Source organism: Rhodnius prolixus, unplaced genomic scaffold (assembly GCF_049639745.1).
Source record: "Rhodnius prolixus isolate KJV_2025 unplaced genomic scaffold, Rpr scaffold_2, whole genome shotgun sequence".
Lineage (NCBI taxonomy): Eukaryota > Metazoa > Arthropoda > Insecta > Hemiptera > Reduviidae > Rhodnius > Rhodnius prolixus.
The window spans coordinates 893,301-921,148 of record NW_027411592.1 but is presented as its reverse complement, the minus strand read 5'-3'; the positions used below and the strand labels follow the sequence as shown (position 1 = coordinate 921,148).

General features: G+C 37.0%; 2 protein-coding genes across 9 annotated transcripts in view; one reads left to right on the top strand and one right to left on the bottom strand.

Annotated features, from left to right (window-relative positions):
* Positions 1-2,561, bottom strand: part of LOC141448687 (facilitated trehalose transporter Tret1-like) — a 34,060-nt gene extending 31,499 nt beyond the window's left edge. For 2 of the 4 annotated variants that reach the window (XM_074117214.1, XM_074117215.1), the window contains exon 1: positions 2,423-2,561. The gene's annotated coding sequence lies outside the window, so the exon portion shown is untranslated. The remainder of the gene's footprint in view (positions 1-2,422) is intronic. The other 2 variants (XM_074117213.1, XM_074117216.1) reach the window with 2 other exon arrangements.
* LOC141448683 (pancreatic triacylglycerol lipase-like) overlaps positions 1-27,848 on the top strand; it is a 41,499-nt gene that overhangs the window by 5,419 nt on the left and 8,232 nt on the right. The window contains exons 1-7 of one of the 5 annotated variants that reach the window (XM_074117204.1): positions 11,237-11,356; positions 12,922-12,990; positions 24,221-24,353; positions 24,944-25,178; positions 26,034-26,108; positions 26,188-26,419; positions 27,517-27,744. In XM_074117204.1, the coding sequence (XP_073973305.1) occupies positions 12,936-12,990; positions 24,221-24,353; positions 24,944-25,178; positions 26,034-26,108; positions 26,188-26,419; positions 27,517-27,744 (958 nt within the window). In that variant the 5' untranslated portion in view covers positions 11,237-11,356; positions 12,922-12,935. Of the gene's footprint in view, positions 1-11,236; positions 11,357-11,823; positions 11,897-12,437; positions 12,549-12,921; positions 12,991-14,341; positions 14,483-24,220; positions 24,354-24,943; positions 25,179-26,033; positions 26,109-26,187; positions 26,420-27,516; positions 27,745-27,848 lie in introns of those variants that run through there. The other 4 variants (XM_074117201.1, XM_074117203.1, XM_074117202.1 and 1 more) reach the window with 4 other exon arrangements.

Sequence of the window (27,848 nt, the reverse complement as noted above, 5' to 3'; positions counted from 1 at the left end):
AGTAATAATAATAACCTTCCACTAAGGGTTATAGGTTTGGTTCGATTGTTTACCACTCGAATATGACATAATATACATACTTCTGAAGAAAACACTGTTAGTACTATTAGAATTAGAACTATATTTCTAATATTCACTTGAATATTGAGTACTGTTCAAATTGCAATGTTCCAGTGATAGTTGACGAGTTATAGCAGCTTAAAGTTTGAAGGTTTTGCATGTTGTTCAAATTTATATCTCTCTTCATATTGTTCAGATTTTAATGATTTCTGTACCCAATTCTAGAGAAGAGTTTTCTTTATAATCTGGTATAAATTGCAATGTTCTAGCGATAATATATATATGAGATATACCTTCTATATCTCATTACTTATCTTAAATTTTGGAGGTTTTGGATAGGTTTCAAATTTCTAACCTTTATATCTCTCTTCGTGTTGTACAGATTTTAATGAATTCTATACCTAATTGTAGACAATTATTTTCTCTATAACTGATATAAATAGCAATGTTGTAGTGATAATAGTTATTGAGATATACGAGTAAAAGCTTAAATTTTTGTGGTTTTGCATAGGGTTCAAATTTCAAACGTTCCTATCTCTTTTTATATTGTTCGATTTTAAAGATTTCTTAGCCCAATTGTAGAGAAACGTTTTCTCTTTAATTGACAAAAATGGCAATGATCTACTGATAATAGTTAACGAGACATATAAGGTTTAAGTTTGGAGGTTTTGTATAGGGTTCAAATTTCAAACCATCATATCTCTCTTCATATTGTTCGGATATTAATGATTTCTTTGCCTAATTGTAGAGAAAAATTATCTCCTATATACGTGACAAAAACTTCGTAATAGTCTGATTAGCAGGAAAAGAGATATTAAGAGTTAAAATTTGGTTGAGTTTAAAACTATAAAAATTATAAAGGCAAATATGTCGTAAACTACTGGTTCGTTTTGGTTTATATATTACCAGCATTTAGAGAATAGTAGTGTGCATAATTGTGTAAAATATCGTAATAATCTGATTAATAGGAAGAGAGATATTGAGAGTTAAAGTTTGGTTGAGTTTGAAAGTATCAAAACTTAACCTTCAAATATCTCTTAAACTCCCCGTTCCTAACCTTTCCTAACCTAACCTAACCTAACCCAATCTAACCTAACCCAACCTAACCTAACCTAACCTAACCTAACCCAACCTAATCTAACCTAACCTAACCTAACCTAACCTAACCCAACCTAACCTAACCCAACCTAACCTAACCTAACCCAATCTAACCTAACCCAACCTAACCTAACCCAACCTAACCTAACCTAACCTAACCTAACCTAACCCAACCTAACCTAACCCAACCCAACCTAACCTAACCCAACCTATCTAACCCAACCCAACCCAACCTAACCTAACCTAACCTAACCCAACCTAACCTAACCCAACCTAACCTAACCTAACCTAACCCAACCTAACCTAACCCAACCTAACCTAACCCAACCTATCTAACCCAACCCAACCCAACCTAACCTAACCTAACCTAACCAAAACCTAATCTAACCTAACCCAACCTAACCCAACCTAACCTAACCCAACCTAACCTAACCTAACCTAACCCAACCTAATCTAACCTAACCCAACCTAACCTAACCCAACCCAACCCAACCCAACCTAACCCACGTATGCTAAGAGGTTAGCATACTGGACTCCCACGGGTTTGAAAAAACATGGCGGAAGCAGAAGAGGTGTCTTTTCAAGGCGCGATTAAATTATTGAAAAATGTTACGAAAGTTAGTGGTAATTTACGAAACGACCTTAAACATGATATACTTCAAGCTATAAGTGAGTTAAATAAGGTGTTTTCTAAGTTGCATAAGGAAATAGAGGAGCTAAAAGAGCAAAAAGAAAAGAGCGTGACGATTTTACGAGAAGAGCCAAAGAATGGAGCAGAGGTGATGACGTATGCAATGGCCGCGTCAAAACCAATATCAGGTAAATTACTAGAGGACATTAATACTAAACCTAGTTTTAAGATGGTAATTAAGTCACAATCAAAAGAAACAACATCAGAAAATATGAAAGCTTTAATAAAGAGTAAAGTTAATCCGAGCTCTTTAAAGGTTGGTATTAAAAATTTCAAATCTATTTCAAATGGTAGAGTATTGATAGAGTCTCATAATAAAGAAGATATTATTAAGATTTGTGCGGAAATTAATAATAAGTTAGGAGATGTGGCAAACGCACAGATATCTAAAAAACTAAAACCTAGATTGATTCTGTATAATATTCCAGAAGAGGTAAACAAAGATAATGCTCTTACACTTATTCAGCAACAAAATTCTGATGTTTTTGGAGAAAATGCTGATGTGTCTGTGGTGCACTTACTCGAATTAAAGAGAATACATAAAAGACATATGGTTATAGAAGTAAGTCCTACCTTAAGGAAGAAGATTCTTGATTCTGGTGTAAAATTAATGTGGAGCTTATGTAGGGCTCGGGACCATGTATCCGTATTACGATGTTTTAATTGTTGTCGTTATGGACATCACTCGCGAGATTGTAAAAATGAATTGACGTGCTCCAATTGTTCAGAAAACCACTCTCACAGAGACTGTCAGGTTAAACAGGAAAACTTTACTTGTACTAACTGCGTTAATCACAATAAATACACTAACAGAAATGCACTAAATTATAACACAAATCATTGTTCAATGAGTAAGCTTTGCCCTAGTTTTCTAGATAGAATTAAAGCTCGCTGTAAAAATATTGAATATAATGTTGATTGAAGTAATAACATTCAATAATGACAAGTAATATGGACTCAAACACAATCAGAGTTATGTTGAAGTGTTTACAAATAAATTTGCAAAGGTCAAATAAAGCTACTGCAAATGTAATTGAATTCATTAATAGAAATAAAATAGATTTAATATTCATTCAAGAACCAGTTTGCTGTAATAACAAGATTATCGGATTCCCAAATAGTTTAAGAATTTATCAGTACGGTGAAAATAGGAAAAGGGCGGCAATAATAATAAATAATAAAAATATTGACGCAATTCTAATTTCAAATTTATCCAATGAAGATGTAATAACGATTGAAATAATTTATAATAAATTGCATTTTACAGGAGTTAGTATGTACTTAGATCGTACCCGTAATATAAAAGACGATTTTAAAATTTTGGACAATATATTAGATAATAGAATTAGTAAAGGTTTACTCTGTATGGATTCTAACTCAAGATCTAAGGCCTGGTACGATGTTATAACTAATACTAGAGGAAATGATTTAGACTATTATTTTTCGTCAAAAAAATTACTTGTTATGAATGAAAATACAACCATACCGACATTTCAAACGAGTAGAGCTGAAAGTAAAATAGATTTAACTGTTGCCACATATTCTATGACACCTCACATTACTGATTGGTGCGTCAGTTCGCAGGTCAGTCTTTCTGATCATAATTATATACTATTTAATATAGTTGAATCTCAAAAAGATATTTCAAATAATAACAACAGTACATTTAAATACGACACTAGGAATGTTAAATGGAATATTTTCAATAATAACGTATATAAAATTTTTTCTAAATTACTTGAGGATCGTTCACAATGTACTTTTGAACTTCCTCTGAACCTTGATTTATTATTGACAGAACAAGTGATCAGCTGTGGTGATTTAGATGTATTTGTGTCTGATTTTCAAAATGTTTTGATTACAATTTGTGATGGCTCTTTTTCAAAATATGGAGGTAAGAAAGCTGTTGATAGAAGATCCATTCCATGGTGGAATAGTGAGTTAACGAAATTGAGAAAAGAAACAAATGCTAAGAGAAGGAGATATCAGCGAACATATACAAATCAACAGTTAAGAGAGGAAAGGAAATTAGAGTATTACAAAAGTAAGAAGTTTTATACTGATTTATTAGTTAAATCGAAAATAGAATCCTGGAGAGAGTACTGCAATCTTACCAACAAGACACAACCTTGGAATTACGTATACAGAGCGGCAGCAGGGAAGTTAAAGAGAGCTGAAATATTGACAACTCTTGAGAGAGAGGATGGTACATTTACTAAAGGGTTACATGAGACGCTTTGTTTGATGATGGATAAATTTGTAGTTCAGGATGATGTTCAAAATGATGATCCTATTCATATTCAGAAAAGGATACACGCTGATAAACTGTTAAATACACCAAATGATATACCATTCTCTACCGATGAGATTCTTAGTGTTGCTGGAAACATGAATGCTAAAAAAGCTCCTGGATTAGATGGCATTAATTCCAAAATATTCTATAATCTTGTGCAAATTCTTCCATTGTTTTGCACTGCAATGTATAATGAATGCCTGCATAGAGGTATTTTTCCTTCTGTTTGGAAGATTTCTAAAATTATTCCAATAGTTAAGCCAGGCAAAGAGTCTTCTATGGATTTGTCTAAATTTAGACCAATAAGTCTTCTGCCAACAGGGGGGAAGATTTTGGAAAAATTATTGATAAATAGAGTGATGCACTTTGTCAACTATAAAGAGCTTATAAGCTCTGATCAATTTGGATTTGTTCCGCAGAGAGGTGCCACTGATGCTATAATGGCAGTTAAGGATTTTGTATTGAAAAGTCTAAGTAGGAAGGAAGAAGTGATACTAATTTCGTTAGATGTCCAAGGGGCATTTGACGCTGCATGGTGGCCAGCTATATTGGGCCAAATGAGAGGTTTTAATTGTCCAGCTAATCTTTACAAGTTAACGAGAAGCTATTTCACAGAAAGATTTGGGATTCTGGCGTATAATAACATATTTGTAACAAGGAAATACTCGAAGGGATGTCCTCAAGGGTCCTGTTGTGGTCCCGGATTTTGGATATTACTCTACGACTCTTTGCTGAGACTGCACACCGACTCAAACATCAGGTTAATAGCTTTTGCGGATGACTTAATGATATTGATAAGAGCCAAGACAGCAATTGAACTGGAAATGGAGGCCAATTTGATCTTACATGAGGTCCAGAATTGGGCTGGTGTAAACAAAATGAGATTCAATCCTTTTAAATCTAAAGTTCTTTTGGTAAGTAGAAAGAAGATAAAGCACCGTATGTCAGTTTTCTTAAATAATGAAAGGTTGGAACAGGTTTCGGAATTGAAATACCTTGGTGTTATTTTTGATGGGAAATTTAAATGGAACTGCCATATAGAAAATATAAAAACAAGATGTACTCAACTGATACATCGTCTTTCCAGGACTGCAAAGGTGTATTGGGGTATAGGATGTGACGCTCTGCAGATAATTTATTCAGGTGCTATACTTCCACTTTTACTGTACGCTGTTCCTGCTTGGATTGAGGCTCTGGAAGTTGGCTATAACAGGAAGAAGTTGTGTTCGGTACAAAGATTAATTGCTATTCGTGTAATTAAAGGTTATAGAACTATTTCCTATGAAGCGGCTTGTGTTATAGCTAATGTAGTTCCTGTTTACCTCAAAGCAAAAGAGAGGGTTGCTTTATATGAAAGAAACATCGCTTGTTTTAACATGGAGGAAACACATTTTGAGAATGTGGAGTTAGAGCGTCCTGTGCCCATCAGGGACTGGCTTCATCCGGGTCTGGTCTCTTTAGGAACATCTCAGAAGGTGTGCCCAACATACAACGTCTACACTGATGGGAGCAAGATTGAGGGAGGTGTAGGTTGTGCTTTCGTAGTGTACAACGGGCAGGGTGACATTGTACATCAGGAGAAATTTAGGCTGGCCGAATTTTGCTCTAATAATCAGGCTGAGTTGCTTGCGATTCAGAGGGCTTTGATCTGGTTGGAACAAAGATATGAACAACTTGAGCGACGTTCTTCTGTGCTGAATTCGGACAGTCGGGTCTCTCTGCTAAGTATTAATAATGCTAACAGGAGGGAGCCATTGTTGGAGTGTATCAGGGGATCTGTTCATGCTTTATCTGCTGATGGATGGAATTTAGGCTTTCTTTGGGTCAAGGCACATTGTGGAGTTGAAGGGAATGAACGTGCAGATATGTTGGCGAAGGAAGCTGCATTAAGCACACTTCCTGTATCTTACGCCAGAGCTCCTGTATCTTATCTCAGGGAAATTTGCAGGCAAGCAGTGTATTCTGGATGGGAGAAAAGATGGTATGATACAGCGAACGGAAGTGCTACAAAACAATATTTCCCTCATATTGTTGATCGGCAACGTGCAGTCTATTTGCCATTGGGATACATGCTCACTCAAGTTCTGAGCGAGCATGGAAAACATCGAGCCTTCTATATAGATTTGGTTTGGCTGATAGTGGGCTTTGTTCTTGTGCGGAAGAGGTTGAACAGACATGGGACCATTTGATATACCATTGCCAAGAACATGAAAGAGAAAGAAGTCGGTTGATTCGATATGTGCTTTCAACAGGATCAAGATGGCCACTACAAAAGCAGAAACTGATATCGAAACAATATGTATGCCAGTTTGTCCAATTCATTAATAAAATCAAATTAAACAACTTAGATTAATGTAGACAGACAGTTGTGATAAATTGAAGTAATTTTTCAATGTTTATTTATCTATTCATTTATTTTCTTTTTGTTATCTGCTAGTCCTGTAGTTATTCAAATGTAAATTTGTGATTATGTGATCTATAATACTAAGTGATAGTAATATATACATGTAATATGTAAATGGAGCATGTAGAATAAAGTTTATTAAAAAAAAAAAAAAAAAAAAAAAAAAAAAAAAACCTAACCTAACCCAACCTAACCTAACCCAACCCAACCCAACCCAACCTAACCTAACCTAACCTAACCTAACCAAAACCTAATCTAACCTAACCTAACCTAACCTAACCTAACCTAACCTAACCTAACCTAACCCACTCTAACCTAACCCAACCTAACCTAACCTAACCTAACCTAACCTAACCTAACCCAACCTAACCTAACCTAACCCAACAAACCTAACCTAACCTAACCCAACCCAACCTAACCCAACCTAATCTAACCTAACCCAACCTAACCTCACCTAACCCAAACTAACCTAACCTAACCCAACCTAACCCAACCTAACCTAACCCAACCTAATCTAACCTAACCTAACCCAACCTAACCTAACCTAACCTAACCCAACCTAACCCAACCCAACCCAACCTAACCTAACCCAACCTAACCTAACCCAACCCAACCTAACCTAACCTAACCTAACCTAACCTAACCTAACCTATCCCAACCTAACCTAACCCAACCTAACCTAACCCAACCTAACCTAACCTAACCCAATCTAACCTAACCCAACCTAACCTAACCCAACCTAACCTAACCTAACCTAACCTAACCTAACCCAACCTAACCTAACCCAACCCAACCTAACCCAACCTATCTAACCCAACCCAACCCAACCTAACCTAACCTAACCTAACCAAAACCTAATCTAACCTAACCCAACCTAACCCAACCTAACCTAACCCAACCTAACCTAACCTAACCTAACCCAACCTAATCTAACCTAACCCAACCTAACCTAACCCAACCCAACCCAACCCAACCTAACCTAACCCAACCTAACCTAACCCAACCCAACCCAACCCAACCTAACCTAACCTAACCTAACCTAACCAAAACCTAATCTAACCTAACCTAACCTAACCTAACCTAACCTAACCTAACCCAACCTATCCTATCCTAACGTTCAAATATCTCGTCAACTTCTGGTTCGTTTTGGTTTATTTTTAACCAGTATATGGAGAGTAGAATTGTGTACAATTGAGTAGAATATTGTAATAATCTAATTAGTAGGAAGAGAGATATTGAGAGTTAAAGATTGGTTGAGTTAAAAAGTATCAAAACTTAAATTTCAAATATCTCGTGAACTACTGTTTCGTCTAGGTTTATACAGGGTGTTTCAGGGTTAAGTGTCCTAACTTAAAATATGAATTTAGAACCTCAAAACAAGAAAAAAAATTCCTATGTAGGTATGCCCGTAAACGCTTTCTTTTTGAGATATTCACGTCTAAAGATTTCCATTTTTATGAATTATTATAATTAAAATTTCTCATTCCTCACTGCTTGACAATATCTCGGAGGGTTGTCAGTGGAGAACTGCTCCACTCTTGTGCGCATCTTTTCCCTTCATCATATTTACTAGATGCTAATTTTGCAGTTGTAATTTTTTTAATAAATAAATTTAAATTAAAAAAAAAATTATAATTAAAAAAGTAATAGTGTCTTTATTGATAGCAAATAATGACAATTAAAAGTGAATAAAGAAAATAAGATATAATAAAATAATCATAAATGTTGTTCAAATTGATGTCCTTGAACGTTAAGACAGGCTCGGCATCTTTCTTCCACAGCAGCAGTAGCTGAACGGCACTGGACTGCTGTTATTGATTCGCAAGCTTCAATTACTCTTCTTTTTAAAGAATGAAGATCATTGACCGGCATTTCATATACTTTTCCTTTAATGGCCCCCCAAGCAAAAAAATCCATTGTGTCAGATCTGGAGAGCGTGCAGGCTAAGCCGCCGGTCCAGCACGGCCATTCCACCGATTGGGATAATGTTGATTTAGCCACTGTGGTGGACCTCTGCCGTAATGTGCTGAACAACCATCTAATTGAAACCATAAGTTTCTTCTCAGTTGTAGCGGAACATCTTCATTCAAAGTGTAATAAGTAATAATCATTACTAAGGAACTGCAGAAATGTGTCCGCACTGAGCCTAGGTGATAAGAAATGCGGGCCAATTAAAATATTGTCTAATATCCCCTACCAAACATTGCACGGAAAATCATGCTGAAAATGGTGCTCACGAATAGCGTGAGGATTTTCGAGCATCCAGAGATTACAATTTTTTTGGTTGAGGATACCCCTTCTTGTAAAAGTAGCTTCATCCGTCCAGAGAATTTGTCGCGAAAATTGAGGATTGAGATCAACTTGATTTACATACCAATTGGAAAAAATTCTTCTTGACAAAAATCTTGAGGCAATAAATTTTGTACCCGTTGATAATGATATGGGTGACGTCCATCTGCAGAGAGAGTTCTCCATGTTGTAGTCGGCGTAATATGTAACTCTGCTGCAGCTCTTCGTACACTGGCAGACGGATTATCATCAAAATATTTTAATATTGTCACATTCCTTCTTTCATTTTGTAAAGAGGCTAGAGCTCCATCAGCACGCGGCATTAAAGCAAATGTACCAGTTTCTCTAAGACGCTGAAATGTTGATCTAAAGATAGTCTTGTGTGGTAATCTTGTATTCGGAAATCTTACAGAATATTCACAACGGGCAGCATTAGCATTACCATTGCATAAACCATACACAAACACCAAATCGGCATGTTCACTGTTTGAATAAATGCGAGGCATAATGATGCAAACTGTAAAAGCGTTAAAGTGACAAGTTTTTAGTATTACGTTAATAAAGCAAAGAGATGTGACTTCAAGCCTCTTTCAGAACTACTTATTATCTTTCTCTCTCAGCGTCCTCTTATATTCGTTCCCCGTGTAGATCTTCTAGTGTTTGTTTTGATTTCGTGATGTTCTGTTTTACAATTGACAGTTAATTAGTACCAATACTATTCCTTTACTCTGATAAGTTCAAAACTTTGTGCTTGCTACTATTCTTTTAAGTTTAATTTGGCGTACATTTGCTAATTTTTTCTTCATATTTTAAGTTAGGACACTTAACTCTGAAACACCCTGAACATATATTACCAGTATATGGAGAATAGTATTGGGTATAATTGACTAAAATTTCGTAATAATCTGATAGGCAAGAAGAGATATATTGAGAGTCAAATTTTGGTTAAGTTTAAAACTATGAAAATTATAAAGTCAAATATCTCGTGAACTACTGGTTCGTTTTGGTTTATATTTCGGTAGTATGTAGAGAATAGTATTGTTTTTAAAGACGATTCATTCATTAAAATCATTTCGTACGTCGATAATTTTAACGTTTGCAGAACTTCCTCTTAGTAGGTGTAAGGGCATGTTGGCACTTTCGTTTTACGAAAGGAAGCTTTAATTGTTTTTTCGTGATGGTTTTTAGCAAAATTGGATTTAGCGTTGTAGAAAGATTTGTAATAATTATTTTTAGAAAGCGCCTGACCTACGTGGAACAAACTCCTCTGCTTCTGATGGACAGCATCAATTCTTCTAAAATATAAATCTACCTGAAATTTCGAAGTAAATGACCATTCATTCATGAAAATAGGTTCACGCGGTGATAATTTGAAACGATTGCTATACTTCCTCCTTAATAGGTGTAAGAGCAGAACGTCGCTTTAATGGTAGGTAGAGGAGACCTAACCTTTGATCCTCCCAAATTTTATCAAAATCGAGCCATGAGGTTACATCGAGCAATGACAATTTTGGAGGTTGCCTCACATAAATGGGGATAACGTCTCCCCTATTCGATTTACAGCGTCAAGACCTCCAAAAGGCAGATCTACATTGAATTCCGAATCGAATGACACCTCATACATGAAAATCGGTTCGCGCGTTTAGGCGCTACACAGTTTACATTAAAGGTAACAAGAAGAAGAGCAACAACAAGAACAAGAACATTTTCTGAAAATGCCGGTTTTGCTCATTTTCAGCAACTTTTTTCTCGAAAGAAGGATTTGCCCGATATTTTAAAGAAAATTTGGGAATTTTATCTTTTATGGAAAAAAAGAAAAAAATTGTCAAATTTTAATGTTTTTCAACGTTACGCTTTTTCGTGCAGTTTTTGACGATCAACTCTTATACAACTGTCCTACCATAGTTTTAATAACTGATTTCTCGTAAATGGCAATATTCTAGTGATAATGATTAACGAGATATAGGATAAATTTTGAAGGTTTTGTATAGGGTTCAAATTTCAAACGTTGATGTATCTCTTCGTATTGTTCAGATTTTAATGATTTCTTTGCCCAATTGTAGAGAAAAGTTTTCGCTGTAACTGATATAAATGGCGATGATCTAGTGATAGCAGTTGTGGAGTTGTAGAAAGATGTGTTTTGGAAGTTTTCAAATACGTAAAAATTTCCAACCTAATAATGTCAATAACGTATACTCACTAGGAATGAATCTCTACAAGTAGGGAGTTTTGTCTTTTCAACTCTTGCTTCAACCGGGATTGTTTGTAATGAGAACATACTCTTATTATAATTAGTAACAAACACCTGATAGAGGAAGATTTTGGTTCCTGACTTTAATAACCTGAGCAGATAACCTTTTTGCAGGTTACTAATTTGAAATTATCGAGTTGTCAAGAGCTTGCTAAGTGCGAATTACTGTATGAAATTGTTCTCGACAAAAGATTGTCCAGTTGTTTATAAATAACATGTGGCATAAAGAGAAAGGAGAATAATGGTTTTATTTTTAAGTATTCCGTGTATGTAAGTATTACAGCTTTCCTACACCATATGTGTGTTGAGAAACGCCATGATTCTATTGTTTTTTTTAGTATGATTTACTATTTAGGCCGCTTCTATCTTTTTTTTTAACAAGACAATTCACTGTTTTCTTTTACACTTTTTTGTATTATTAATTCCACCCGTGAGAACTTCACTAAAGAGAACGCTATTGTAAATAGATTTCTCAGTAGTTTGGTAACAATCATTGGAATATGTATATACATATGCAAATTCTAGAGTGAACACCTTAACGTTTCTCACTTAATGTTATGAAATTTTCTTGAAAGAATAATTTGTGTCAATTTCAGTAGAAAATTTGTGAAGTAGAATGGCAGTTCCGCTCGAATGATTTATCTTCAAATTCAGAAGTTCACTTAGAAACTGAATTCTCCCATTAGTATTGTAATGTGCTGAGGTTTTGCGTTACACTGAAGCAAAGCCTAAACTCTTAGGTGAAATATCTGGTGTGAATGACTAACACGTCTCTAGCAGTTCTAAACACACTTCCGGGAAAATTCTACGGTAAATGTTATCGATTTTTTTTTTTATCACTTCACATTCAGAAAATACTGTGCCATAAAGAGGGATATTTTTCGTTTAGGATTTACGGCGATAAATTGGCACTTCCGTTTAGATGTATTTCGGCCAAAACAAAAAGGGATTAGAAGTGCGAACACTACCGGAATGGATTACCAACGGAATATTTTCGTTGAAAGGAAAATGCGAGAGAATTTGATTCGATTAGTAGACTTCTCTTTTCTAGGTATGAGAGAATGTAAAAACCACCTTCCAACTTAGGGGGGTCTTCATAACTCGTATCCTCCAACAATCTAAACCTGAAAGATTAGTATGACTATAATATATTCCTGTTAGTAAAAGAAAGTGAAAAAGTTTTCAGATTAATTGTAGATAGGGAAGAATTCTGACGCTGCCAGAAGATGCTTTACAAAGGATTATATGCCACCTAATTCTGTCATCAGAGTATAACATATCCCGCTGTTCCATTTAAACAGCCTTGTCTTATCTTGAAGGCAACCTTGCCTTCTATAACCTCCTGCAGCTATAAAACCTTCTCAAACAATAAGACCTTGGCATCGCTTTTAAGATCTTTAATATGTAGTAGAGTTAATTAATTCTTTAATTGGTCATTTTCTCACTTCTCTGACTGATTAAGGTGAGTGCAGCGATCGTGCCCACAACTCGAATGGTTTTTCTTTAAAACTTAGTATTTTTATTGCTTGCATATTTGTAGAACTGTAACTTTGTAGCAATCATTTTTCTAGCAAAATTCAATTGAAAAAAAAAAGACTTCTAGTGGATAGACATACCTCTAAAGTTCTGTTCTGTTACAATGTGTGATTCTTTCACTTACATTATATTAAGAAAGATTAAATGGGGTATTCACTGCTACCCTCTTAACACTGTTACCGGCCTAGACTAAAGTATTTTTTAATAACCACTGGCTAGCCTCATAGACTTAAATGTATACGTAGAGATATAATATATCTGTAAGAACAACTAGAACAACTTAAGCTCTTCTGTTGCAGAACCTGTTTGGACAATGAAACTCTATGCATGGATCACCTTGGTACATTTTCTACATCTCTTCGGACGCAGTAAGTGGACTAATTGTTTTCAGAGTTTACACTTTATTTAGAAACCAGTTTGCTGGCGCAGGTTTGTAATGATCCTGCAGTTTGGCTGTTATTACTATATTTCGAGAGATTTGCGGCATTAGACATCAATGTTTTGTGCGAATTGAATGACTTTGATACTCCGGTTTGGTTGGTAGTACATTGGCTTCCGTTAAGAAACTATTGAACAAAAACCGTCAATCGGAAGTTCAACTGTACTTTTAGAGATTTTCAGTATTTTCTCGAAGAAATTTGTTTTTCTCAGGATATAAAGTTTAGCATCCCTCTAAAGTAGCTCTGCAGTACATTGTACTTATTCAAAGCGTTGCTAGATTTTTAAATTTGTAACAGGAAGTGAAATCAGAAATTTCTGATGCTGTAGAAAATTACTGAGTAAAGACTGGCACACTGTTTGCTGTTTGTACTTCTGGAGCGTCCCCAAAATAGCCGCGATTATGGTTGTTTTACTTTAATGAGCACCAGTTTACTTGGGCAGCTGAATTTTTTCAGTAAAATTTAATTAATAACGTTTCAAATCGTAATGATTAAGAAAAAGTCGAGTGATTGTATAATGCACGTATATCAAGGGCCAGTGGTAAATAGATCACGAAAAAACCAGCGGAAACTGTATTTCCTCCATTGTTTTCTTTGTGAAAGTGCGTATTCCGTTGTTGTGGGCTGACAGACAGACCACAAGCAGGTCATCACTTCCGTGACATCTTTCAACATGCAGCCCACCTACTGCGCCACTCTGTGTTATAACCTTCGTCCTGTGTCAGTTTACTGTGTTACAATAAGTATTGCGAACGTACTCGTAGGCCTACAGGGGCATTTGGGGGCAATGCCTCCAAAACTTAGCAAGGTTACTTTTTATTTTTGGGAGATTTCATTTCTATTCTCTCTGTAACTAGTAAAATACCTGAGATTATGGAAAAATAGTAATATTGCTGATACAGAATACATGAAGTACGAGTATACAGCTGATAGCACCAACCGCCACGAGTGCTTTCATGTAATAAACTTAACATTTACGGAGAGATTACTTAACTGCAAGAAATGTTTTGAATAATTACTGTACATAACTTGAAAAATAAAAGGAAACTGATAGAAGATCTCAAAAAAGTGAGAAATCCATTCCAGAAAACTTAATAAATGTTAACATTTATTCTAGTAAACAGTAATTAATTATTGACAATTTTGTTCTAACTGTAATTTTTTACTTAAATGTGATGCTCATTTACGTGTAAAAAAAAATTCCCAATATCTTGCCAAAGAGGATATTAAAATTGGGAATTTGGTTTTTTAGCGATGATATTGGTAGCACTGGCTCAGCGAATTGAATTTACTGCAAACTTGTTCATAGAAAGTAATTCGAACTCGTGTGTGTGAGTTGGAAAGTTGGTTTTGTTTTTCGTTTGTTTATGGCAAACCGGAAAGAAAGTTGGCGGCATATTGCACTCACAAATAACAACACGTAAGTGCTAAAATACTTCCAGTACTATAAATTGTGTTGAGGAATAGTGCAGCCTTTTCTTTTTAAAAAAGTTTTCTCACTTTATTTTCTATAATTAAAAAATAGAGATAGATATTTGGAATATTTTTTCCTTAGCGAGTTGTACAATTCGATTTCTCTCGTGACTGTGGAGAAAGTGATGTGTATTTTTAATGGCGTACTTTCTTTTAAGTTGACTGCAGCACGCCTGTCCACCAACACAGTATCAGTGTGTGAGTTTACAGTCATGTGTTCAGCAAACTACTATGGTGATCTTAGAACTTCCTTCTTTTGAAAATATTATCTTTTAACCCTTGCAGTGTTAGTCACTGTTAATTTTAACTCAAAAAAAAAGAAGTAATAGAAATTTTAGTCTACTTAACTATACTAGGTTAGTGAGTGGAAGTATTTTGGCCATATCCTATTTTCTGTTTTCGTCGGTAATATTTGTATTGAAAATTGTTCTTGTTTGTGATCTTTATGCGTTCAATGTTAATAAAATATCCCAAAAATCGAAGGAAGCCAAAAACAATGATAACCTTCAATCGGAAGTATTCTTTCCTGACCGGAACAGTTTTCTTTATTTTTTTTAGCTTTTATTGGAAACATTTTTTCAGGAAAATCAGTTAATGATTGTTGGGAAATGTCACCTGACGTGCCAATTTTTCTTTTCGTGGTGTTCATTCCTATTTCTTGGGTATGTTAGAAAAACGGGAGGTCATGTATAGTTTTATTTTTAAAATGATTTAAGGCACGTCAACATCTGAGGTCATTGGTGCCCGGAGTTTTCTCAGTACCCTGCCGACCTCTGGACAGTGTTCACTCGTTGCAGGCAGCACTGTCCACGGAAATTCTTTACTCAATTGGTCATTCCCTTTCTTGGCATTACTTCTTAGGCTTTTTTTTATAAGATTTATTTCTTTTTCTTTGAACATTTCTCCTGATAAAAGTAAATTCTAGGCAGTTTTCGGTGCGTAGTTGGGTTTGGCTTTTCTGTTAAGTTACATTTCAGGTATTCACAAACTACAATGTTGGAGAGAATCAAGTATAGGTCAAATATTTCGAGTTTGGAGACTATTAATGAGTTCGAACATCGAGAACAGGAAGGCAAATTCAAGAAAGGAGAATCTAAATTAATGATTTAGTAATAATGCTGAGTTTAATGGAATTATGAAAGGAAGTTAGAAGTTGGAGAAGAGTAGTGGACTACATCCAGTCTAGCTGTTATCCGGTAATTGACGCATCTCTAGGTGAAACCAGAACAGCTGGCTAAGTGTTGACCTTGGAGCAACACCTGGAGGTCACTGTCGAGTTCCTCACCACGGGCGACATTCACCCTAATTACTTTTGTAAACAATCTTTTTATTTACACGACCATGGCTGATTTTTTAAATTACATATTTTCCTGTTTTTGTTTGAGTTTCTTAACACGCAATATACTATAAATGCATGATGGTATTCTCTGATTGCTGATCAAAGTTAGTATTCATGATGATTTACTCATTTCCTTAATTTGTTTTCGCAAGAAGTACCTAATTCGAGGGAGATGACATCAAGAAATCTGCAAGAGAATTTATTGCAATCGTTCAGAGTTTGGGATTTTGAGTTTATTCGGGATATGTCAGTTTTGGGGTCCCTTGAGTCACATAAATTGGCCTTTATGGGCGTGGTCAGCCTCAATAAGACCCGCAGTTCCCGCAGCCATCAGGGGTCACGACAGGGTGGTTGAGAGGTCAATGTAGTTTTTTAATTCTTTCAATTTTTGAGAAGTTCTCAAGACGGTTTTACAATTTTCTGTAAACGTAATAATTATTGCCCATAGTCTAGTCGTTCTAGGCTTGAAGAGTTCAGTTCACCTATATTGGTCGCTGATTCATCAATCCAAAAGGTAGCAAGATTATTGCAAATTTCAGACATATCTTTCTTTCATTTTTTGGCCAGCAGTTATAGCACCAAATTGCAGGACAGAAGGACACTCCAAACTTTGATGTTAACAATGTAAAAAGCTTTATAAGTGTGAATAAGTATAAGCCCTGAAGATGACGTAGTTCCTAGATCGAAAGCTTGACCAAAATATGTCTGAAATTGGCAATAATCTTCTGCTTCTCTCCCAGTGGACTTGTTACTTGTTGAAGATTAATAAGATCGAAATATGAAACCAAAATATTGAATTTTAAGAAACTCGGCTGGCCGAAATGCCAGTTTTCTAATTTTTCCATTTTTAGAGTAAGACAAATTCTGCAGTCTGGTCTAATTTTTGGAGTAGATGTTTTTACTGGTTTTGAAAACTAATTGTGTGGGTGTGTACTCTTGTCTTAAAAACGAAAAAAAAAAATACGTTGGGTTTTTACGTTTCATTTGAAACACTTATACATCTGCGACGTTTTTTCTAATATTTATCTAAATAATTAGTTTTGGTGCATTTCTGAGGTAGGCATATTGGCCACTTTTACGCTTTGTGCTTTCATAGAAAGAATTATGTTTGCGGAGTTTGACCTTGAGGTTGCTAGTGAGATCAAGTTTGGTTGTGAAAGTTCATTCAGTTTTATTCGAGATTCGAAGCTAAGTACATTCAGTAAAAGCTGCAAGTTTGAAGGAGTGTGCATTAGAGCTTCACAGAGTGTCTTAAAGAACCAACAGTTGCATTAGTTTAATCCAAATCTGAATTGCCTTCACTACATAGCGGAACTACCGGAACTAGCACAAACCGGATGGTGGAGAGATTCTCTCTTATTCGCTTCCTACTCTATTCCGAGGAGAGCCGCGGCGGACTCGCATCATCACTTTCTAATTATGACTTCATGGTGACAACTTTATAGCTCAGAGGTTTCAACAGGTGAAACCAGTTCCCCCCCTGTCTTTTGCCAAGCACACCAGTTCGAGTTGTTACATCTCCTCAGATGTATAGATGACTTCTGTAGACTGACCTCTTATCTGTCTTTCCGGGGTATGGGCGCTTTCCTTTAAGATGGACTCGAGCGCAGATTTATTGTTCGTTTGGAGAGGAAAAACGGAGCTTGCAAATAGCGAATCATTACTTCTTATTGAATGTTTTGGATCGGAAGGCCCGAATCCGTGGCATTGCTTTCCCTCGGCTTGCTGCCTTCCTTGCTCTCAGGTCTCTCCAGCTCTAGTAATTTCCGTTTAGATTTTCTATTTCTTTGTCGGTTGTTTAGCCAGATATCTTCTTCATGGGCAATGCATCTCATCTGTGAGCGCGCCACTGTTCCCTCAAATTCCTGACGAGTAACCAATCCTAATAGCCGAAATGGATTAAACTTGCAGAAATCGCAATACGATAGGAACTGGAAACTATCTGCTAAAATAGTTGCGCCAGACTCCAGCTTCTCTCATGATAATAACTCTGGAGTCTTGTAGCTGGCGTCCCTTTTTCTTTGAATTATCATTCGACTTTGCAGGCTCAACAAAAATTCTACAAAATCTTTTAACAAGATTATTTATTTTTACATAAATGTATAAAGCATTCTTGAAAGTCAAAAAAAAAAAAAAAAAAAGAAAAAGCAAACTAACCGTACTAAAAAAATCTAACAGCAAAAAAAAAATTAATTGGTTTAAAATGCAGTGCCAACGTGATTTCGACGGTAGAAAATGTGTCAAGGAAGGAATGGCGATAAACTGAACAGACCAGATCGCCAAAGTGGAAACCTGAAAACATATTTGCATTAAGGTGACTTTGCATGCTTCACTTTTAGCATTCATCACCACGATGGGAGTAAAAATGAATTCAGTTTTGGCTTATCCGAATCATCCAAAATGGGATGCGCTGTTCACTTGAAGATGACACCTTGGCAGTAAATCTAAGAAACACAACAATCACTACTGGTGTACTTGTGAAGATCTTTTGGGAGTGTCAGAATTCCTGTTTGGGCTGATTATCGAGTTCTACTCGCGATTTCTCGTCTTTGAAACCACATTGATATGACTATCGCTCCTGTTTGAAAGCTTGCTTCCTGTTTATTGGGTCTTGTAAAAGTAGTTGTGATAAAGACGCTTCCGCTCTCTTAACTGAAAGATATGGGCAGTGCCAAATTTTACCAAAGAATGATATACTTGGCGAACTGAACACCATTGACATGATTGTTGAATCGGACAGCTTACATCGGTAAGTGGGGACCGTGAGGCAGATCTATTATAATAAAATCGAGTTCTGAAATCGAGAATCTGACAGCATGAAGGTTAGCATTACAATTAACCAACTCAAATTCGATTATTTAAACAATAACTCTGGCAGAATTGTGATGATATACATTCGATTGAAATTGGATATGACGAAATTGAAATCAGTTCATGTCTATTTAATGAGAAGAAAGTAAAGCGCGCCATCGTGTAAAGAACCAACACAATTAGCTGAGATTATTACTGGCCAAGGTAATTCAGTTTGTCAAATAGACGTTACACAATCTTTGTATATTATTCAGCTACATAGTTGACCAACTATAAATATTATCGATAAAAGTTAGAAAGATGTATTATTTGAAACCTGTCGTGAAGGTTATATCAGTGTTTTGTTATTTTCTTGTATAGGTTAATGAGTTAGTCGTGAAATTTTCAGTTCTGAGTTCGTCAGTCAGTGACTTACTGTTTACATTTTATGGGGGTAAACAAACCCTAAATACCAGCTGTTTTTTCCACAAGAGCAACCCCGGAATCTAGCTGCTGCGAAGGAAGTACGGCACAATCAGCCGTGTATCCAGAAGGCTAATTACGTAACCTTTGATGTAGTCCCTTTGTAGAGGGAAGACTCCAATAGACAAACCAAGTGAATTTAATGATCCTTCATACAAATATAAGAAGAACCATTCTGCTTATTGCGAATTTATTTTATAAAAAAAGAACACAAATTTTTCAAAACGCGTAACTTCTTGCTTTAAACCGAGTGTTTTAATGAACATTTAATAGAAAAAAGTTTGCGACAAACCCACCATTACAGATTTATTAAAAAGCGAGTGAATGAGCAAGCCCTTCCTAACCATGACACGCTGTTATAACTATCATATCTCAAAGGCACTTCTTGGGAAGGACGCTTGGTGGCTGAGCCGTCTTAGTGTAGGATTTGATTCTTTCTTGAAAGCACGTACTCTGCGTACTAAATTACAGATCGCAGAAAGAAGACACAGGAAGTTGACACAGTCTGATTCCTAGCTTCCTCTCTCAAACTATCGGCCGGAAATATTTGAAGGAAATTTAGACCAAACTCATTTCCTGTGTTCTAAATAGTGGCCATTTTATTTATTAACCATTTCAGTCTGCGTTTAACCAGAGCTATGATTTATTACTATTTGCAATCAAATTATTACTCTTTAGTAATACGGCTAGTTATTAAGATTTCACAAGAGAATAGTTTTGTAAGGGAAGTTAGTGAAGCGATAAAAATGGAGGCAGTTAGCACATAATGAGTTGACCATTAGGTGACTGCATTTAGTGTATTTAGGTTAGTTACCAAGTTATTTGTTCGATAGTTTAAAATCGATTTCTCACTTGACCTCTATTATGTGTAACTCTATAATGGTAAATCGAATCAGCTTGATCGACTTTACAGTAAAACAAATCTGGTGTTTTGGACAGTCACACCACTTTCCCTTGCTACTTAATTCCAGGTTCTAATTAAACATTTTATTCGAACTCCCAATCCCAGAAATAGTGAGAAACATAATTGAGTTTATAAAAAACTACAGTTACACGAAGAATCCCTTGAGGGCTGTGCCTTCAAAATGAATTGTCGTGCCTCTTGCGTTTTTTAATTTTGTAAATACTGTTCCTTATTAGGGGCGGGTGTTGGTTTAGTGGTCATGAGCGTGGCTTTGTAAGTGGGAGATCCCCAGTTCTAATCCCGCGAATGACTACTTTTTATTTCTTAGAAAAAAAATTGTTTATAGTAAACTATGAGCTTCTGCCTCCAATTGGTAGTTGGACGTTAAGCCCCGCCTGAAAAAATAGGCGATTACTTTACTTTTCTCATTTATTTAATAGATCACAAAATATTATTTTCCATGTAAAGCTTTTCTGAGTGTCTTAAATGTAGCCAGTGTCGTCCCAATAATCAACTTGATGGCGGTGGTTTATTTGATCTGGTGTGGCCATCTTTGTATTCTCTGGACCTCGTAAAGAGTGATGGCCTGATCTACTAGTCTGTTCAAGGGGATGGTACAACAAGCCTCTTAGGCGCCACATGCTCCATGTTACAATAATGAAATAATGCGCTACTTCGTAGAATGGGCACTTTGCTCGATCTCTGTGGCTATAAAGAAGAAGATACTTATCTTAATAGCATTATTGGAAGTACCTCTGACATTTTGGCGTAAATAAACAAAAAAGTGAATAAATAATACAAAGACAAATAAATAGAAATAAATTGATACTGTTAAGTAGAGCGAGACATTAGTCAGCATTGTTTACATGGCCGCACTCTCACTAGTAGCCAGTAAGTGTTAGTTCTAGCCAGCCTGCTGTAGAGTGCAGCACAATAGTGGCAGCAGGCAGAATGTAGGCCGGTATAGCATACCTAACGGAGTACTGTCCAGTGAAAGTGCATTCGACTCTGTCTGCATATTCAGGCGGTGTTCCAGTTACCGTTTCCATCGGTTTTTATCTCCTCGATTGCGTTGCAGCTTTGCAATCATTGCATTGTCCAGTTTCCTGTTGCACTCATTGCTTGCAATTAGCATGTGGATAGAAAGAAACTTTCTACGCTAAACCAATGTGAGAGCAAGCTGTCAGCAATTTGCTTCTAAAATGCATTTATTCTTCTACGCAGTGCTTTAGGAGACGCATTTTCTCTATAAAATCCTCTCTCACCATTTCTCCTGGGTGTATATTTCAAATGAAAGAGAAGCCGTGCGTAGATGTGCGCGGAGTACGAGGCTTTACTAAGACAGAAGGCGCCAAGCAGAAGCGGGTGTAAATGGTGTGCGCAAAGTGAAGGCAATTAGACTCACCATTATGTAGTTATGAATGAGGTGCGTGGGGATGTGATTACGTCATTCAAGTGCTCGCCTAATCTGCAATTATGTTAATAGCTCATTTAGCTGATTGTATAGTTCGTATTAGAACTGCAGTTTTCTTCCAGCTGTAGTAGTAAGTACTTTAACTTTGCAAGCTGCTATTAGTGATTGGTCGTTGCGCTAGGAAATGCTGGACTTTTGGCCAACCGCAAAACAGTTTCTACTCCTGAAACTGGCGTTACTGATTTTCTAATTCAACAATTCACCTGATTAATTTTTTTGCTTTTTAAACTTGTGCCAAAAATAGAAGATTTCTATAATAGAACTTTTCACTGCAATAAGAGGATATTGCTGCAAAGGCCTTGAAAGCAGCATCAGTCTAGCTTACTTTCTCATCTTGACGATCAGAGGAGGTGTTGCGCATGTGCAGATTTCAAGATTTTGAACTTTCCCCCGAAAAATTATCGGTTTGAGGTCCCCTGAAAACGAAAAAGAGATTTTGGCGAATTTAGTCTGTTTGTGTATCTACCGTGCTGAAAAAGTGGAAACCGCAAGATATTTTATTTCGCTTAGATGTGACTATGGAGAGAGATAATGGCAGTAGCACTTTACAGAACCAGTTTTGGCGTTTATTGATTATCTTGAGTAACTTCAAATCCACGCCATCTGCAGCAAACCTCTTCCGCAAATCATCTGCTTAGTTTTAGTCGATGGCCTTCTTTAGTTTTGCGGGTAAAGCTAATCGACTGGTTGAAGGCAATCATGGACTGCTGGCTGGCTTATCTATTTCTAGAAGCAGATAGGGCCGAGACACAGAGAGCCCGCGGTACTTTCACTTGCCTTCATCAGTGACAAGCGCGACCATTAATTAGAGTTTCTCCACGTGAGGTTACCCAAGTGGTTATCTTCGTTGGCCTCTTATTTCCAAGTGCCTGCACTTACAAAATTGTGAAGAAATTTTTTACTTAGCCAATGGCTAAGGTGAAGACGTGACCTTAAGATTATTTTCTGTAATTTTTGTAAATTACACTAACATAGATTAGTGTAATTCGACGCACTTCCGTTTTGATGCTTTCAAGCCGGTTCTTAATGTGGGAGGGGGACCTGTGTCGTCACCTTCCTCTTTGTACCGAGATATTCTACTGAACATGTATTATATTGAAATAAACGAAACGTTTAGAAAAAAAAATTATTGTTTCAAGAAAGTTAGCCAAATTGTCGTGCACAATATTTTTATTAATTTGTGTGTGTAAGGAGAGAATAGCTCGAAGACGGCAGGAAAAAGTTTGGTCCGACCGGAAAATGCGATCAATATCTCTTATCCGGAAGTGCCTCTTCACTGTATGTATTCGAGATGATGTCTTAATGACTACAGCGAGTCTCTTTACGTTTCTTGAATCATCACCCACTCGGAGATCCATTACTTTTTTATCCATCAGTTTACTAGGAATATCGTTTAAGGCAGTTTTGAGGAGCGATCAAGGTCGGTTATCTCTTCAAGTTCTGCCTACTGTAGGTTGGTAACAACAATCGGCGAGAGGATGTATAATTAGAATCTAGAGAATTGCAATAAGAGAAAGACGTGTGAGTGTTCTCAGCTGATTTTTTTTCATTTTCTCTTAAAAAGGAAGTATAACAATTGTGCGAAAAGTTGATTGGGATTTTTCGCCGGAAAAATACTTTTTTGAATCCTATGACTACAAAAAAGTGTTTTGTTTACATATTTGTCTAAATAAATCGCATCAATGCGATGTTCTTTTCCAAAGTCATGAGCCAAAAAATATTCACTTCAGAACTCCCAATTACTGAACTGACGTAGACTAACATAAATAGTATTTCTATTTTGTTTTGTTTTAATTTTGGTCATGGACGGAAGACACTTCCGCCCAATGGGTAATAAGATGAGGACAAAGCTATTTTCCATGCTAGTTTCCCCGGACGATCTCTACTCATTGTAGTTTGTCCTTCAGCCGTGGGATGTTCCGACTTGTACAGGACATCATTATATTTGGCTCGCACGGTGATTCCATAACAATGGAATGATTGTGCGGTGTTGTTGCAGAGTTGCCGTGACTATGGCAACGGCAAACAAGATTGATTGTTGAGCATGATTGCTCCATTTACTGGCTAGTCGCAGGTATCCATTTTTATTCTTGTCTTCAAACTGACAATTCATCTTAAGTTTATAAGTTTAAGTTATACAGACAGCAATCATGATTGATTGACATATTCCGATTAGATGCCGAAATATTCTACGGCAAATTCTGTACATTTTACAGTATACGAGATGCTCTACCATGTTTGTACAGGGTAGCAGAATGCTGTATTACCAATTCAAATTTCAGCTTTCTGTAAGAGAAAAAACTTTTCAAATTATAGCAGTAGTTCTTCGTTTCTAGTTAGCACAGTTTAAAGAAAAATTTTGGATTTATTATCAACCATTTTGGCAAATTAGGTTTTGAAAACAAAGTTTTGATATAAATAGGGAAGCAGCGGTAGTTTCCAAAATGGATTTTGAAGTTTATGGCTTCAGAGATATTTTTTAAACAATAAAATCAACTATTTGATTTCTTAAAATCTATTTGTCACTACTGGGGATCTTAAGAAGTGAGTGAACTTCCCGTGCATGAAGAATACCGGAAGTTGCCACCCACAGACGCACATTACTTTCTCTTGCAGAAGTTAAAGAAAAAGTGATTTATATGCAACTGGCAAAAAACATTTTCTACAATTAATTTGTTTATTTCCATTGTGGCAGGTTTGTGCGAAGGCGGTGGTACAATCTGGGCCACGGCCGAAGAAGAGGCTTTGGATGAAGTGAACGACCCCCAGCTGTACCAGGCAATTCTAGACTCAGTCAGAGATTGGGAAGCTCGCCACCGTAACAGAACGTGAGCACTCTCTATGAACCATGTGTAGTTTTCTTGTTTCAATTTGCAGTGCTGTATCACAACGTTTCATGATGCAAAACGATGCAGCTGGGGTATTCGTCATGATTTGCCACATTTCGCTTTTATCCTTAACATGTTGCACGAATACTGTGCAGATATTTTGGCGATTATTAGTCTTAAATTTTCAATTTATAAAAATTCGATAAGAAGGCAGTCGAGTTTTTTTTTTTCAACATCCAGCCCGATATTTCTAAATGGGATGCTGCATTTCTGAAACTGTATTCCTACTCAGAACAGTTGGCACTAACCTTGCTCTTTTTGGTCACCAGTGATTCTTTCCTAGCCTTCTGCACTTGTTCAAAATTTCAAAGAAACAATCAGTCGGAAGTTCTAAGAAGCGAGCACAGCAATGGTGACAACTTTGAGATAATACATTTAAAGAAATAATAAATGATTAAAAAAAAAACTACCTTCTGTTGAAATGCCGTGAATGGTAGTGATGATGACGTTTTTATTTCTGGCAACTATTAAATTTTATAGTTTTTCAAGTATAAGTTATCTAATAATATGGTGTATTTTCCACGTTGCAGACGAGTAAAACGAGCAGAATCAACCGTCTGTTATTCAGATGTAGGCTGTTTCGAAGATGCCGGTTATCTGGATATGGTCCCATCCAGGCCGGAGGACGTAGCCACAAGATTTCTATTGTACAGTTCCAGGCATTCCAGGAGTTCAGACATCCCGCTCATCGACGTACCCTTTCTCAACATGACTGGCGCCTACCAGTGGGCTGGAAAAGCGTTCAATATGTCCGCACCAACTAAGGTGACCAAGTGTGCTAGCCTGGAATGGCTTGGGTTGATGTATATTGTATATCGATTGGTAATAGACAATAAGATTGGCAGATCAAGATCACGCTAAGCCGCCTAGATATCAGCTCAGAACCCTTCTCAGTGCCATTCTCTTATATATCTTGCGTCTGAACATATTTCAGACTACTGTTTACAGATTCATTATATCACTTGAAGACTGAGATATCAAAATTAAGCTCATAAAAATAATTCAATTCCCTACGTTTCCACGAATATTTTCACTCTTGTAAGGCCTAAAAAAATAGCTTGCAAGGGTTCTAGATTAAATTTAAGCTACTAAATGTGGTTAGGAATATCTAGCTGGATGACATACCAATAAGCATGCAAGGAATCAGGCTTGATTGTGGGAGTTAATTAGCTTGGTAGGGCAAGCCCTTTGACCTTTGTACTAGGACGCCTGCCCCTTCTCATCGCTCCCTGTCAGACCCGAGGAGGAAAGAGTCCCACTCGCAGTGCCCCATAGGGACAGCCAGAACAAATTGTTATAGTGTTTTTAGCAAGTTATTTTTTATTTATATGGTTGACAATCAGCTGTAAAATGTGCTAGACAACTTTCACAATATTTGAATGATTTGAATTACTTCCAACCCAAACATAACTCCTGTTAACTTTCAATTCTTTGTACACGATCAGCAGAAAGAAGCTGGTTGTAGCGCGCACATCTGTGCTTAGCCGGAGATGGTGAAGCACAAGATCTTGATCTGCCAATTGGGCTGAGCCTAATCTGTAATTTCTTTCTTACTTTTATAGGTAACAGTAAGTTTCTAGCCCATTTTTGGGGGTTATCATTTGATCTTCTTAATTGCAGGTGATTGTCCACGGCTTTGGCAGTTCTTGCTCCAATATCTGGGTATACGAGATGCGTTCCGCCTTGATGTCCATAGTGAGTACTGGTCTGATATCATTGTCAGAGACTCCTCATCTTATATTGAATGAATAATCGTAACTTGTCTCCGTCACAGGAAGACTGCAATGTGCTGTGCGTGGACTGGGAGTCCGGCGCCACGTTTCCTAACTACGTGCGCGCTGCGGCCAACACCCGTCTGGTCGGCCGACAACTCTCCCTCTTGTTGGGCAACATGTCCGACAAACTGGGATTGGATCTGTCCACCGTCCACTTGATCGGATTCTCGTTGGGTGCGCATGCTGCTGCGTTTGCCGGCGCTGAACTTCAACAAGTCCACAGGATTACAGGTTCTACTCTTTGTTTTATCTTCAAGAAGCTAGCAGTTTTTTGTATATTCTCAGTTAGACAAATTGTCGTCCATCGTCGTCTCTGAAAAATTAATTGTTGGAAGGGAGAGAAGTCACTTCATCCCTTACAACAGATGGTGATTTCCCACAGCGCAGTGCTTTGTGTATCATCGCCGTTTAGGAGTCCCAGACTGTGATTGGACCCTCAGTTTCTGTAAGCGCACTCACCAGTCGGGCTTGCTCATGGGCACATACAAGAAGTGAAAGTCAGCTGTGATTTGGAGCACATACTAATCAGCTCAGCCAGCATGTGACTCCACTCCAAGATAATTGTGCCAGCCTAATTAAAATGCCCGGCCATTGTTTACTCACGACAATAGGATGCTAATTAGAACCTAACTTTGTTACTTTTCAAGGGAAATCTGTAAAAACATTTAAATATATTTTTTTTTAGAAAGCTACCTGTCAGCCGCTCATCAGTCTTGGGTAATTACTAGGACATACAGATTATTTGGAGGAATATTCTTTAAATTTAGCATTATTTTGAAGGATGCAAGTTTTAAAAGATAAATTTACGACATAGCTCCGGGCTGTTTTTTTATTATTTAAGGCGCGTCAACATCTGAGATAATGGGCGCCCGGAGCTTTTTACAGTGCACTGCCTGCCTCCGGACAGTGTTCTCTCTTTACAGACAACACTGTCCATCACCTAGAAGCACCTAGAAAGAGCAAATCTAAGGGTCAGCCAGCTGAATTCGAACCTGGGAAATCTTCGCGTGGGAATCCAATACGTTAACCGCATAGCTAATCCCTTCCCTATTCCGGGCTGTTATTAACATTGTAAAGGGTGGCCACTATACGATTGTACACACGTTCCTCGGTTTCCGTCAGACTACAGTATGGCTGGAAGCTTCATGTTCAAGGAAAGATTTCAAAGTGAACTTACAGCGGTAAGAGAGAGTCGTGCATGTCACTTCCGGTTTTTTGTTTAATATATTTGCGGGAACTAAATCTAACTTCCGCTCTATGTTCCACTTTACATCTTGTGACTGTTACAGAAATACACTGTTATAATTTATGTTTTTTCTTCCATTCAGGATTAGATCCTGCGGGACCTCTGTTTGAATCACAAGATCCCAAGGATCGACTGGACTCTACTGATGCTAAGTTCGTTGATGTGATCCACTCTAATGGAGAAGCGTTAATACTTGGCGGACTGGGTTCTTGGCAGCCCATGGGCCATGTTGACTTCTATCCGAATGGCGGCCGCATGCAGAAAGGATGCACCAACTTGTTCTTGGGCGCCTTTTCCGACATTATCTGGTGTAAGTATCCGGTGAAAGTGGATCTCTCCAATCAATGTACTTGTAATTTCTCAGTAGTATGCGCTCCATTACGCTCCAAAATCAATGTTTTGCTCTTTCTTCTT